General features: G+C 60.9%; 1 protein-coding gene across 5 annotated transcripts in view; it reads left to right on the top strand.

The window, feature by feature from the left end:
• Positions 1-14981, top strand: part of CDH23 (cadherin related 23) — a 322391-nt gene that overhangs the window by 304040 nt on the left and 3370 nt on the right. For all 5 annotated transcript variants that reach the window (XM_062214575.1, XM_062214574.1, XM_062214573.1 and 2 more), the window contains 13 exons: positions 1068-1292; positions 1787-1956; positions 2161-2298; positions 3060-3179; positions 5097-5274; positions 5423-5634; positions 7798-7989; positions 8150-8263; positions 8830-8959; positions 9063-9314; positions 9392-9553; positions 14090-14346; positions 14697-14794. In XM_062214575.1, coding sequence (XP_062070559.1) covers positions 1068-1292; positions 1787-1956; positions 2161-2298; positions 3060-3179; positions 5097-5274; positions 5423-5634; positions 7798-7989; positions 8150-8263; positions 8830-8959; positions 9063-9314; positions 9392-9553; positions 14090-14346; positions 14697-14794 — 2248 coding nt within the window. The remainder of the gene's footprint in view (positions 1-1067; positions 1293-1786; positions 1957-2160; positions 2299-3059; positions 3180-5096; positions 5275-5422; positions 5635-7797; positions 7990-8149; positions 8264-8829; positions 8960-9062; positions 9315-9391; positions 9554-14089; positions 14347-14696; positions 14795-14981) is intronic.

Below are 14981 nucleotides of genomic sequence, written 5' to 3' on the forward strand. Positions count from 1 at the left end.
TTGAGAAAGGCTGGGTGGACAGACACAGGTGGCAAGCAGCTGTGAGAACCGCTAAGCGGCGGGTGACTCGGGATCTGCTGGGAAGCCAGGGGGTCGGCAAGAGCAAAGGCAGGCGACTGGAGGCCACAGACGCCTCCCCTGGGACGGTGCTGCATGCTGCTCTGAGGCGGGGGCTGGGAGGGGGCTGCCGGGGGGTGGGTTTAGCGCGGGGAAGGATGCAGTGGGTGGGGATGGGGTGGCCTCCACTGGCTCTGCCGGGAGCTGAAGATGGCTGTCAGGCCGGGAGCTGGGGCCGGGAGCTGTCGGCTGCTCGTCTCCATGGCCAGCTCCTCCGGCAGGACAGGCAGACTTGTCACCACCTGTGTCCCAAGCTCAGGGGAGACGTCCCAGGCTGGTTCTAGAGAGGGGACAACTTGGACCTCGGAGGGGACAGAAGGAGGCTTTAAAGATAACCTTCCGGCCGGTGCCGCGGCTCAATAGGCTAATCCTACACCTGCGGCGCTGACACACCAGGTTCTAGTCCCGGTCGGGGCTCTGGATTCTGTCCCGGTTGCCCCTCTTCCAGGCCAGCTCTCTGCTGCGGCCCGGGAGTGCAGTGGAGGATGGCCCAAGAGCTTGGGCCCTGCACCCGCATGGGAGACCAGGAGAAGCACCTGGCTCCTGGCTTCGGATCAGCGCGGTGTGCCGGCCGCAGCAACAACGGAAAAGGAACCAACAGAAAAGGAAGACCTTTCTCTCTGTCTCTCACTATCCACTCTGCCTGTCCAAAATAAATAAATAAATAATCTTGCCGCTGGGCCACTGAGCAGTTTAGGAAACAGACACAAAGAGCTCAGGGCTCCGAGGTCACCAGGCCAGTCGGCGCCACCCAAGCCCCTTCTGCTTATGGAGACCAGAACAGGGCGTCACGTGTCACGTCTGTGGGCTGGGTCGACCCTTGAGGAGTCCTAGGAGGGCCACCAGACGCTGCCATGCCTCCAGGCTTGGCTGAGGCTTAGGGAGGCCCGGGCCAGGCACCCTGGTGCAGCTTCACCTCACCCTAACCCTCCCCCTCCGCCATCCCCCAGCCAAGCTCACAGTCAACATCCTGGACGTGAATGACAACACACCCCAGTTCAAGCCCTTTGGGATCACCTACTACACAGAGCGAGTCCTGGAGGGGGCCGCCCCGGGCACCACGCTCATCGCTGTAGTGGCTGTGGACCCCGACAAGGGCCTCAACGGGCTCATCACCTACACCCTGCTGGACCCGACGCCCCCAGGCTACGTGAAGCTGGAGGACTCCTCCGCGGGTAGGCGGGAACTCTGCCGGAGCAGGGCTGGGGGACACGGGACTGTGCCTGCCGGGCCTCCAGGGGGGGTCTGCGGCTTGCCTGTCACCTGGCCCCTCTGTGAGCTGGGGCAGATCCAAGCTGGCCAGCACTCGATTCCCAAAGCAGGGTAAAGCATGGAGTCCTGGGCCAGCATCTCCTTGGCCCCCCAGCTCCGAGGATTCCGATCGCTCGGAGCAGGAAAGCTGAGAGGGACGTGGGGCGGGGGCGTCTGGCCTGCTGGATGCTCTGATCTTGGCTTCCAAGAGGCTCGCCCAGACCTGCCAAGTGAGGACAGCTAGATACCAGGCCCTTGCCGCCTTCCGGCCTGTGCCTGGGCGGTGCTCCCTGGCCATGGTCCTTGTTAAAGGGCCCACCCCTGCCCCCTCAGCACTCTAGAGCCATCTCTCCATTCTTGGGAGAGCTGCCATGAGCGAGGGGTGGCCGAAACGGCAGCGGGTGCCTCTGTGTCTCAGGAAAGGTCATTGCGAACCGCACGGTGGACTACGAGGAAGTGCACTGGCTGAACTTCACCGTGAGGGCCTCGGACAACGGGTCCCCACCCCGGGCGGCCGAGATCCCTGTCTTCCTGGAGATTGTGGACGTCAATGACAATAACCCCATCTTCGAGCAGCCCTACTACCAGGTGGGAGGCCAGGACCCGGGCCCTCTCCTTGGCGGGGTTTGGGCATCTTCCGCTTGCACCTGCCAGCTTCTAGGTCCCCCATGAGGGTCCAGCACATGAGCAGCCGGACGCCCTGGGCTCCCGTCCTCAGGGAGTTCCCAGGGCAAGGCGTGGGCTCTGGCACTGACCCTGGCCTCCTCCCTCTCCCTGCCCGCTGGGCTGCAGGAGGCTGTCTTCGAGGACGTGCTTGTGGGCACGGTCATCCTGACGATCGCTGCTACAGACGCCGACTCGGGCAACTTCGCCCTCATCGAGTACAGCCTCGGGGATGGAGAGGGCAAGTTTGCCATCAACCCCAGCACGGTGAGGCCCAGGGTCAGACGTGCTGCTGCTACTGCTGCCGCCCCCGAATGCCGGTGCTGCCCCCGGCCCTGTGCAGCTTCAGAGTTCCTGGAGCCAAGTCAGCAGCCCCATCCTGAGCCCTTCTGTCCAGCAGACATGGAAGGAAGTGGCCCCGTGTGTTGTAACTGGCTCTCTGGGGCGAGAACCGAGAAGTGGTCCCTTGAGGACACTTTCAGAAGAGACACAGAAAGTGGGCATGGTGTTTGAGCACCTACTGTATACACAGTCCTGGACTCCGTGCTGGGGGAGGGAAGGGAGCCCCAAAGAGAGATTCCCTGTGCTGCCATAAGTCACAGACCGTGGGAGAACAGAAAACCAGGGGAAAAACAGGTGATGACTCCAGCTGTCTCCTCATTGAGTCGAAGCCGCTGTCTTCCAGAGGGGCAGAGAGCCCCGCAGCCTGGGCCTGTTGCTCAGCAGGGCCCCCATGGCTGCCGGAGCTGGAACTGAACTGAACTTCCCACCGCCCCTCTCTGCCCTGTCCACGGGTACAGCAGTCAGATCTGCCCCCAGCAACTAATGAGTACCACCTGTGTGCCAGCCCTGGCCCAGTGGTTAGCAGTTTCTGGAGTAGCAAGGGCAAGGCTCTACTTTAGAACTGGAGCAGTCATCGCTCTGGTTGGGTGCTCTGTGTCCCAAGCGCAGAGCAGAGCCTGCCACAGCAGGTGCTCCGTAGGCCCCTGTTGACGGATGAAGAGTCTGAAGCCAGGCTTCCCTACCAGGGTGACATCTACGTGCTGTCCTCTCTGGACCGGGAGAAGAAGGACCACTACATCCTGACAGCCTTGGCCAAGGACAACCCTGGGGACGTGGCCAGCAACCGTCGAGAAAACTCGGTGCAGGTGAGCTGCAGCAGCCTGGGCCAGGCACGCTGGCGCCGGGGTCGGGCAGGCCGTGAGCACAGCCTCTGTGGAGGGGAACCCTCAGAGACCTGACGACAGGAAGCAGACAGCCAGTGGCCAGCTGTGGGGCACAGGAAGACAGGGACTCCCTGGGATGAATCTCGTGTGCCAGCATGGCCCATGGAAAGAAACACAGTCCTGCAACCTGACGAAGCAACCCTTCCTCACGTGTGCTTAGAACTGCTCCCGAGGAGCGAATCCACCATGCCGTTCCAGTCCCAGGGTCTGCACGGCTGCTCCAAGGCCAGCATCTCGCCTCCCAAGCCCTCTATCCCTTTTCCCTCTTTAAAGTTTTTTAAAACTTACTTTACTTGAAAGGTGGAGAGATCTTCTGTCTGCTGGGGCATTTCCCAAATACCCACACAGCTGGGGCTGGGCCAGGCAGAAGTCAGGTGCATGGGTGGCAGGCACCCAGCTAGTGGAGCCCTCACCTGCTGCCTCCCAGGGTGTGCGTCGGCGGGAAGCTGGAATTGGAAGTGGAGCCAGGCCCTCTGGTGTGGGACGTGGGCATCCCTAGTGACACTTAACTCTTGCACCAAACCCTGTCGCTCTATCCCATTGCCTTCCAGAGGCCCAAGCCATGAGCGCTGGCTTCTTCCTCATCCTGCCGCCTTTCTCCTGCCTCCCGCAGGCCTTTCCGTGCCTTTTCTTCCTCATCGCACCCACGAGAACTCCATGATCCAGAGAAAACGCTCCTGAGGGGCGGGCGTTGGGACACTAAGTGGGCGGAAACGGACTGCTCAGGAGCAGGAAGGGCCGAGGGCACTGCCTCCCACCTGAACCTTGTCCTTGTCACATCTGCATGGGCCCTGGTGGGACGTGCACAGTCTTTGGAGCCAGACGCCAAGGCTCCACTGGCTGAGCGCACTGCATTTGTCGGCAAACTGCTCTGAGCCTCTGTTGCCAGGCCTCTGAGGAGGGTGCAGACGAGATGATGAGGACCTGTGAAAGTGCTCTGTGCACTGCAGGTGGGCGTACTGGGTCACTGCCGTGAAGGGGGGTGGTGACGGAGCAGCTGGGCTACAGCAGCTGGGTATAAAAGGCCTCCTGGTCTGCTGATCCCATAGGACGTGTCCTGGGGAAGCCGAGTCCCAGGGCAGGCAGGGGTCCCAGTCAAGAGGAGGCCTTTGGCAGTGGAAGAACCAATGATCGGGCATTCAGGTCCAGAGATTAGAGCCAGATTTTTAGGGCTGCCATGGGGAGTGGCAAAAGGCAAGTAGAAGGTGGGGGTGGGTGAAGGGGCTCCTGTGTCAGTGCCCAGGTGCAGGTAACCTGCTACCCACTGAGTATTTGCTGAAGTCACACACTACACCAAGGATCTATCATGCAGCCAGTGAGCCTCGCGTGGGACCCTAAGACAAGACACTGTGGCCCCCATGCAGGCTCGGGGGTTATGTGAGTTGTCTGAGGTCAGATCCAACTCATTAGAAGAGAGTACCTGGGTTGGTGATGTGATATAGAAGACTAAGCCTCTGCCTGCAGTGCCAGCATCCAATGTGGGCAATGGTTGGAGTCCCGGCTGCTCCACTTGTGATCCAGCTGCCTGGGAAAGCAGTGAAAATGGCCCAAGAACTTGGGCCCCAGTCGTCCACATGGGAGACCCAGAAGAAGCTCCTGGCTTCAGCCTGGGCCAGCCCCAGCCTTTGTGACCATCTGGGGAGTGAACCAGTGGATGAAAGATGTCTCTCTCTCTCTGTAAACCTGCCTTTCAAATAAGCAAAAAGAAGACAGTGGCTCCCTCCCAAGGTGGCACCTCTCCTTCCTCTACCCCAGCTTACACCCAAGTCGCCAGGTCCCTGGGAGCAGCTCCCATCATGCTCCTGCCCTTTGGCCCTGACCATCCCTGTTCCCATCCAGGTGGTGATCCAAGTGCTGGATGTCAACGACTGTCGGCCACAGTTCTCCAAGCTCCAGTTCAGCACCAGTGTGTATGAGAACGAGCCGGCAGGCACCTCAGTCATCACCATGGTGGCCACTGATCAGGATGAGGGCTCCAATGGGGAGCTGGCCTACTCGCTCGAGGGCCCTGGTGCAGGTACGGGGCCTGCCCGGGATGCCCGTGACGGCTCGGGGGCTGGGGAGGGCAGGCTGCCGCACCTGCAGCCCAGGCCGGGTGGGAGAGGAAGAGGCATGGAGGGGAGGAAGCCAGAGCCAAGGCCCTGCTCTCCTGCCCCTCCTGCCAGAGGCCTTCCATGTGGACGTGGACTCGGGCCTGGTGACCACTCAGCGGCCACTGCAGTCCTATGAGAGGTTCAACCTGACCGTGGTGGCCACGGATGGTGGCCAGCCCCCTCTGTGGGGCAGCACCATGTTGCTGGTCGAGGTCATCGACGTCAACGACAACCGCCCTGTGTTCGTGCGCCCACCCAACGGCACCATCCTCCACATCCGGGAGGTACTCCTGCCCCCAACACCCGCTCCCTGCACCCGACCCTGGGTGGGCAAAGTGAGGCCAGACACGCAGGGCAGTGTCCAACAGGGTTAGGAGCTTGTGTCGTGCTTGCAAAAGACGTGTGGCTTCCCAGCCGATGACCCTGAGCAGGTGACTCCTTGGACTCGGCTTTTTCATCTGCAAAATGGGAGCCCTTCCTGGCTCCTACCAGGATGGACTGTCTCCCCGGCAACCCCCTCGCCCCATGCTTGTCTCAAAATAACCCCCGCCTCCCTGTCGGCTGGCTGCTGTTCCTGCTGATACGGGTGTGGAGACGGGCCAGGACGTGAGGGACAGCATCTGGGTGAGAAACAAGCGGAAGTGGCCGGGGTCCTGGAATCTCTCCAGTTCTTCTTTCGTCCCTCGGTCTGACTTGCCACAGAGAGCTAGGGGAAGTACCCTGTCTGTCCTGCATTTCCCTTCACTCTGCCGGGCACCCAAGCCCTGGATGCCCCTGGTGCAGTCTGGGTGTCTCCCACTTACTCTGTCCTCCCAGCGTTGGCAGGGCCCCGCGGTGCGGGAGGTTGGTGCTGAGACGGTGCTGTTGCTCTGTCTCCTCCCTGAGATCCCACAGTTACAGCTCTGCTGGGGGCCGAGCTCCCGTGCTTTCATCTGGGTGCAGTGGCCAAGGGGTCCTCTTTGCTTGGCCCACTAGGTAGCTCAGAATGGTCAGCCCATCTTACCTGCAGAGACACAGAGCACACAGCTTGCCTCCCCTCTCTGCGTCCATCTTCCTGCCAACTGTTTTTCTCCTTTAACCTGATTTTTTTTAAAGATTTTATTTAAGAGGTAGAGTTACAGTGGGAGAGACAGAGAGAAAGGTCTTCCATCTGCTTGTTCACTCCCCCAAATGGCCACAACAGCCAGAGCTGCGCCAATCCAGAGTTAGGAGCTTCTTCTGGGTCTCCCACATGGGTGCAGGGGCCCAAGGACTTGGGCCATCTTCTACTGCTTTCCCAGGCCATAGCAGAGAACTGGATCAGAAGTGGAGTAACCAGGACTTGAACCAGCGCCCATATGGGATACCAGCGCTGCAGGTGGAGGATTGACCCACTGCACCACAGCACCAGCCCCTAACCTATTTTTTTTAAAACTCATTCCCTCTTATTATAACTTACATGTTCTGGTCAGCTACCTCAAACCTTTTTATGGGAAGAAGCAGGGTATAAATCAATAACCTAGGGGCAATAACCAGCACTGTGGTATAGTGGTAAAGCCACTCACTGCCCGTAGTGCTGGCATCCCATATGGGTGCTGGTTTGAGTCTCAGCTGCTCCACTTCCAGTTCAGCTCTCTGCTATGGCCTGGGAAAGCAATGGAAGATGGCCCAAGACCTTGGGTCCCTGCAGCCATGTGGGAGACCTGGAAGAAGCTTCTGGCTTCGGATCGGCGCAGCTGCAGCTGTTGTGGCCATTTGGGGAGTGAACCACCAGATGGAAGACCTCTCTCTGCCTCTCCTCCTCCTCTGTGTAACTCTAACTTTCAAATACATCTTAATTTTTTAAATCTAGCTCTTTTCCACCCCGAAGGCCCCATTTACTAAGGGGCTCCATATTTGAGAAAACTTCTGTCTCCCAGCAGCCAGCATTTATAAAGTAACTATCCGTTAGTCATCCCACATTTAATTAGTTAGATGGGACTGCCACTTGGAACTTGTGATTTCCTGATGAGTGAGGTAAACAGAGACCAAGAAGCAGGGACAGTGTTCGCTGGGCTCTTGGCCCAGGCAGCCAGGTCGTGGCCGGTGCCTTAGACGGAGTTCACAGGAACTGAGGCTCGGGGGTGGCGGCAGGGCGCCACAGGGACTTAGGGACAGGCCAGACCCAGGTGGCTGACTTCTGCCCACTGTGTCCCCCTGCCTGCACGTCCCCCACTGTGGAGGGATCCAGGGACACCCAGAGCTCCTGTGACTGGGGGGCAGGGTCCGTGTGACGGAGAATGGCTGGCTGTGCTGTCCTGGAACCCTCACTGTGCAGTGCCCCGGAGGGATGGGCATAGCTCCTGGGAAGGGGGCCCCCTGCTGGACTGTCATGGACCACAGCCTTGGCTTGGGGGAGAGGTGGCCGGAACCCTGGGCGCAGCAGCCGGCAGGGCTGGGAGCTGGGCTCTCTCTTGGGCCTCCCTCAGGAGATCCCGCTGCGCTCCAACGTGTACGAGGTCTACGCCACCGACAAGGACGAGGGCCTCAACGGGGCGGTGCGCTACAGCTTCCTGAAGACAGCGGGCAGCCGGGACTGGGAGTACTTCACCATCGACGCCGTCAGCGGCCTCATCCAGACCGCGCAGCGCCTGGACCGCGAGAAGCAGGCCGTGTACAACGTAAGGAGGCGGGGACCGTGGGGGACACCTTTCTCTGGGCCTAGGCCCCCCCTCTGCCGTCACCCGGACTGCTTTTGGGGGACCCGGGCCCCAGGGAGGGAGCTCGTGTGGAGCCCGAAGCCAAGCCCCTCTTACTCTCACCATGCTCCGCCCCTCCCAGCTCATCTTGGTGGCCAGTGACCTGGGCCAGCCGGTACCCTACGAGACCATGCAGCCCCTGCAGGTGGCCCTGGAGGACATCGACGACAACGAGCCCCTGTTCGTCAGGCCCCCAGTGAGTGTGCCCCGCCCCTGCACCGGCCACGCCCGCACAGGGCCACAGTGGCCCCAGATGATGCACACTTTACCCAAGAACAGATTTGCCAAGCAGCTCGGGGCCGCTGATATGGGCCAGACTGAGCCCTGTTTCACACGCTACCCTGTGGTGCAGAGAGCAACCAAAAGGAGCTGGCTCGCAGAGCGCATAGGCTCGCGTGTGCATGTGCACTCCTGACTGAGCTGGGGCTGAGGGGCTGTTGTGTGGACGCCACCTTCCCACCTGGGTTCTTCCTCCTTAGGAGCACGTGGGGTGGAGGTGGGGCAGGAGGCTCCTGGCGCCCAGCTGTGCGCACACGGAGGTGCATGGCCAGGTGCACTGGCCCCCGCCATTCCAGCACTCAGGTGCTGGGGTCCATCGGAGAACAGGCTGCGCCTGGCCCTGCCCTTGCAGAGGGCGGCACCAAGTGTCGGCTCCCCGGAGGCGCGGCGCAGGTCCCCAGGCACAGTCCCTGCTCCCCTGAGGGGACAGCGCCGCCGTCGCCAGCCCTAGCCTCATGTGGTGACCTCTCCTTTGCCCTGCAGAAAGGAAGCCCTCAGTACCAGCTGCTGACCGTGCCGGAACACGCGCCCCATGGCACCCTGGTGGGCAACGTGACGGGCGCCATGGACGCAGACGAGGGCTCCAATGCCATCGTCTACTACTTCATCGCTGGTGAGGCCTGCCAAGCCACTGCCCCACCTGCCCAGGGCTGGAAGGGACACAGACCCTGACCCTGACCCTGACCCCTCACCCTTCTATCACGGCTCCCTTTCAGCCGGCAATGAAGATGAGAACTTCCACCTGCAGCCCGACGGGCGCCTGCTGGTGCTGCGGGACCTGGATCGGGAGCGGGAAGCCGTCTTCTCCTTCATCGTCAAGGCCTCGAGCAACCGCAGCTGGACCCCGCCCGGCGGCCCTGCCCCCGCCCTCGACCTGGTCTCGGACCTGAGCCTGCAGGAGGTGCGCGTCGTGCTGGAGGACATCAACGACCAGCCGCCGCGCTTCACCAAGGCCGAGTACACTGCAGGTGCAGGGCTGGAGCCCGGGCCCGGGGCGTGGGGCAGCGCCCGCCCTGCCGCTCACTCTGCCCGCCCATCCCCGCAGGGGTGGCCACCGACGCCAAGGTGGGCTCGGAGCTGATCCAGGTGCTGGCCCTGGACGCAGATATTGGCAACAACAGCCTGGTCTTCTACAGCATCCTGGCCATCCACTACTTCCGGGCCCTCGCCAACGACTCCGAGGACGTGGGCCAGGTCTTCACCTTGGGTAGGAGCTTGGCCACGGGGGGGCTGGCCTTCGTCACAGTGTGAGCTGTGGGGGGGTGGTGCTGAACCAGCTGCACGGGGTCCGGGCGGCCTCCTGCCAGGCAAGCCAGCCCTGCACGGACCCCCACCTGTCCCCGTGCCTGCCCACCTGCTCTCCTTGTGTATCCCCCTCTACCCCCACGTCTTCGCTCTTTCACCCATTGTACCTATGCGGGGGCTACAGGCTGATGACCTGGTGCGCGTCTGTGCGGTGGAGTGGTCACGGTGGCCAGTGTCTATCTTCTGAAACGCAGTGGTTTCTGGGTTGGGAACCTAAACTCATCTGTCCTGGCTCTTGGTAGCTCACAGCAGCACTGTGCTAGGGGATGCTGGCAAGGGCCTCTCCCCTGGGCCCCTGTCTCCTGTCTCCCCACACCACCACATCAGTGGCTGATGTGGCTCCTCCCATGGACCCCTGTCCCCACCACCATGTCCACCCTCCAGGGGCTCCTCCCCTGGACCCCTGCCCCCACCCCACCACCACTACCATGTCCACCCTCCAGTGGCTCCTTCCCAGGGGCCCCTGCCCCTACCCCACCACCACCACCATGTCCACCCTCCAGTGGCTCCTTCCCTGGGCCCCTGTCTCCCCCCACTACCACCACCACCACCATGTCCACCCTCCAGTGGCTCTTCCCAGGGGCCCCTGCCCCTACCCCACCACCACCACCATGTCCACCCTCCAGTGGCTCCTCCCCCTGGACCCCTGCCCCCACCCCACCACCACCACTATGTCCACCCTCCAGTGGCTCTTCCCAGGGGCCCCTGCCCCCACCCCACCACCACTACCACGTCCACCCTCCAGTGGCTCCTTCCCTGGGCCCCTGTCCCCCCCACTACCACCACCACCACCATGTCCACCCTCCAGTGGCTCCTCCCCTGGACCCCTGCCCCCACCCCACCACCACCACCATGTCCACCCTCCAGTGGCTCCTTCCCTGGGCCCCTGCCCCCCCACTACCACGTCCACCCTCCAGGGGCTCCTCCCCTGGGCCCCCGCCCCCCTCCAGTGAGCACTGTTTGCCTCTATGCTATGAAGCCAACTGTTTCCACCTCCACATCTGGGCAGGAACAGGTGTCTGTGCCAGGCTTGGTTTCCTGACCTCCCTGGTCCCTTCTGAGTTGCCACCATGACTGGATTTCCTTTTTTTTTTTTTTTTTTCCTTGATTTTTAAAGACTTATTTATTTGAACGCCAGAGTTACCCAGAGAGAGAGGTTTTCCATCTGCTGGTTTACGCCCCAACTGGCTGCACGGGCTGGAGGTATGCCAATCCGAAGCCAGGCACCTCCTCCAGCTTTTCCCACGTGGGCGCCACTTTTTGCCCCAGAATTTTAGTGTTCAGCTTGTCCATTTTCTCGGCATCGTACTTCTTCACTGGACTGAAATGTCGGTTTCTAGGCCAATGGTGAGAGGGAGGCTGGCCTGGGCCCTCTGCCTCCTGCTCACAGGTTTGATGTGGGCAGTTAAAAAAAAAAAAAGATTTAATTTTTTATTTGAAAGGCAGAGTGACAGGGAGAAGGAGACAGAGAGAGCTTCCATCTGCTGGTTCACTCTTCAATGGCTGCAATGGCTGGGCTGGGCCAGGCTGAAGCCAGGAGCCAGGAGTCCCATTCAGGTCTCTCACACGGTGCAGGGGCCCAAGGACTTGGGCCATCTTCCACTGCTTCCCAGGCCACAACAGAGAGCTGGATCGGAAGTGGAGCAGCCGGGACTCGAACTTGTGCCCATGTGGGATGGCGGCACTGCAGGCGGCGGCTTTACCCGCTACAGCACAGCGCTGGCCCCCTTTCTTATGACTGAGGAATGCTCCTCGTGTCGGTACACGCTTCCTTTGTCCAAGGACGCCGTGGCCAATCCCGTCTCGGCTACTCTGAATGGTGCTGCAGGGAATGCGGGCTGTTGGTGTCTGGTTGACAGGTTTCGCTTCCTTTGAGTTTTTTCCCAGTGGTGTGACTGACGGATCACGTGGAGTCCTATTTGTAGTGTGTTGAGGAATTCCAACACTGTGCTCCCTGATGGGGGTATAATTTACGTGCCTCCTAGTGATGTCCTAAGACTTAGCTTTTCTTGGCAGCATTGCTTATCTTCAGATTGTATTTACTTATTTTAAAGGCACAGTGACAGAAGGAGAGATAAAGAGGTCTCCCACCGGCTGGGGCTCCCTGGATGTCTGTAACAGGGGCTGGGCCCCAGCAAGAATCCAAGAGCTCCCTCCCGGTCTCCCCCGAGCTGACAGGGACCCCCGTACATACGGGCGCTGTCACCTGCTGCCTTCGCAGCGGCCTCAGCAGGAAGGCTGGACGGGAAGCGGAGGAGCGGACACTGGGCTATGGGCCGTGAGTCCGTGCAGCTGCTCTGCCCCCGCACCGACGGGGCCGTCTTCTGGCTGCGGTGAGCTGGCGGCGCCATGGGGTGCCGAGTGACACGGAGCACGTCCTCACACGCCTCATGGCTGTTCGTGACTCTTGACAAACGTCTGCGCAGAGCACGCGCCCAGGTTGTCGCCAGGCTTTGGTTCCTTGTAGATCCGGCAGACTCGGGCTCTGTCGGGCAGCTCCCCCGCACTCTCCGGGGGCAGCCTCCCCACTGTGCCGCAGTGCAGTTGAATGCCTGGACTGACTTTGCTGGCCCCGCGCTTTCGGGACGAATCCACGGCGTCAGTGCTGGCACCCGTGTCGTGAAGCATCTCCTCCTCACGCTACTCCGGCAGGGTCGTAGTGGTCGTGGGTCCACGGCGCGTTCCGCACGTGCTGAGAGGTGGAGCCCAAGCTCCTGCCTGCGGCTGCCCCGACACCCCAGTCCTTCCTCCAGGGTGTGTGGTGGGTGCCGTGCCGGGAGACCTGTGCGCTTCCTCCTGGGGCTGTGTTCTGTCCCACTGGTCTGTGTTGGCTGTTACGCCAGAACCATGTTGTATGGGTTACAGTAGACACACACAATGTTTGTGAGTTAACCATTCTGATGGCTCCAGCATTGTTCTGTTGTTGTTAAAGATTTATGTATTTGAAAGGCAGATTTACAGAGAGGCAGAGAAAGCAGTCTTCCATCTGCTGGTTCACTCCCCAGATGGCCACGATGGCCAGACTGAGCCAATCCGGAGCCAGGAGCCAGGAGCTTCTTCCAGGTCTCCCACGCAGGTGCAGGGGCCCAAGGACCTGGGCCATCTTCTATTGCTTTCCCAATCCATGGCAGAGAGCTGGATCGGAAGTAGAGCAGTCAGGACTCGAACCGGCGCCCATAGGGGATGCTGGCACTGCAGGCAGTAGCTTTATCCACTACACCACAACACTTTGGCTATTTGAGGTATTTTGTGATTCCATGTGAACTTTAAGATTGGTTTTTTAAAAGATTTTATGTATTTACTTCAAAGTCAGAGAAAGGAGAGGCAGAGAGAGAGGTCTTCCATCTGCTGGTTACTCCCCAGATGGCCACAACGGCTGGAGCTGCACTGATCTGGAGCCAGGAGCTTCTCCTGGGCCTCCCATGTGGGTGCAGGGGCCATGGCAGAGAGCTGGATCGGAAGTAAAGCAGTCAGGACTTGAGCCGGCGCCCATGTGGGATGCCGGCACTGCAAGCAGCGGCTTGACCTGATACACCACAGCGCCAGCCCCACGATTTTTTCAATTTCTATAAAGTATATCTCTGATATCTTCATAGGAAGTCTCATTGAAGTGTAAATAGCTTTACATCCATTACTTTTCATCCTTCCATCCAACTGTCCATTCATCCATTTCTCCATGTCTGTCTCCCTTTCGGCATCTCGCTGTCCCGTGTGTCAGGCATGGAACTAGGGGCCAGAATTCAAGGAGCACACCTGCGTGTGCACCTGCCTGGGGCATGCTGAGCCTTTGGGATGGTGCTAGAAGATGCCCCTGGGGGTGTCCATCACTTACTCCCACCCCCAATACCTACCCGTTCCTGTCACCCCTCCCTGTCTGCAGGTAGTCGCTTGGGCTGACATTCAAGGCCCCTCCCTCTTCCTCCTGACCCCAGGTCCTGTTCCATGGCCCCTAGCACAGCCGTACCGAGCCCCGTGCCATCTTCCTCTCCCCTTTGATCCTCTCCTTTCCTGGAGGGCCACCCCCAGTCCTTCAAGGTCTGGTTCATGCGTCACCTCCTCGATTTACAGAACCGGACGCGCTCTCCTGAACTCTCTGCTCTTATCTGAGTAAAGGCCACCCGGGTCTGCCTTAGAAAGGAGCAGGCTTTGAACTCGGGTCGGTCTGTGCGCAGCCATGCCTACAGAATTCGGAAGTGACGTAAGCCAGGGCCGGCTGGCCGCCTACAGCCCCGCGCGGGGATGATGGTGCAGAGCGTTTGGGGATTTCGCATCCGCACAGCGACCTGCACTCCGGCCCGAGCTGCTGCCTCCTGGCGGGGCGCTATTCCCACGCACCTGTCACCTGCTCCCCGCCAGACCCTGGGGCGCTTGTGCCACCTCCCCCTAATCATCCCTGGGCTGTCCCCCAGCTGTGCCCCGCCCCGGGCTCTTCCCGCAGGGAGCGTGGACGGCATCCTGCGCACCTTCGACCTGTTCATGGCCTACAGCCCTGGCTACTTCATGGTGGACATCGTGGCCCGGGACCTGGCGGGCCACAACGACACGGCCATCATCGGCATCTATATCCTACGGGATGAGCAGCGCGTCAAGATCGTCATTAACGAGATCCCGGACCGCGTGCGCAGCTTCGAGGAGGAGTTCATCCGCCTGCTGTCCAACATCACGGGCGCCATCGTCAACACTGACGACGTGCAGGTGCCCCTGCTCCCCACCCCCACCCCGGGCAGGGGCCAGGCCCTAGGGAGGGACAGGGTGTGGCAGACAGGTCGAGGGGCCTGAAAGTGGGGTCGCTTCCTAGCAGCGTGGCTGGCTGTGAGGAGGTTCTCGGTTCTCCCAGGCCTCTGGGCCTCTCTGTCCCCACAAAATGGGATTAACAATATCAGGCCCAGCGTAGGTGGAGCTATGCGGCGCACAGCAGCAAGTATCGGCAGTGATGGGTCTGTGGCTGGGGAGGGGGCTAGGAGGTGCTCCTGGCAGAGAGCTGCCCCGCACCGCCCCGGGCCCTGCTGTGGTGACCACCCCCCGCGACGCCCCTTCTCGCTTAGTTCCACGTGGACAAGAAGGGCCGGGTGAACTTCGCGCAGACAGAGCTGCTCATCCACGTGGTGAACCGCGACACGAACCGCATCCTGGGCGTGGACCGGTGGGTAGGGGCCTGGGCCAGGGCCCTCTCCACCTCCCTTCCCGGGAGGCACACGGGCCTCAAAGTGGGCAAGGCCAGGAGAGAACACGGCTCGGGGATCCCCGAGCCTTACTCTCCCCGTCCGTAACATGGGAGCGTTCCTCCTCCAGTGAGGATGAGATCCCAGGTGGAGCCACGTGGACCCTGT

Source organism: Lepus europaeus, chromosome 17 (genome assembly GCF_033115175.1).
Source record: "Lepus europaeus isolate LE1 chromosome 17, mLepTim1.pri, whole genome shotgun sequence".
NCBI classification, from domain to species: Eukaryota; Metazoa; Chordata; class Mammalia; order Lagomorpha; family Leporidae; genus Lepus; species Lepus europaeus.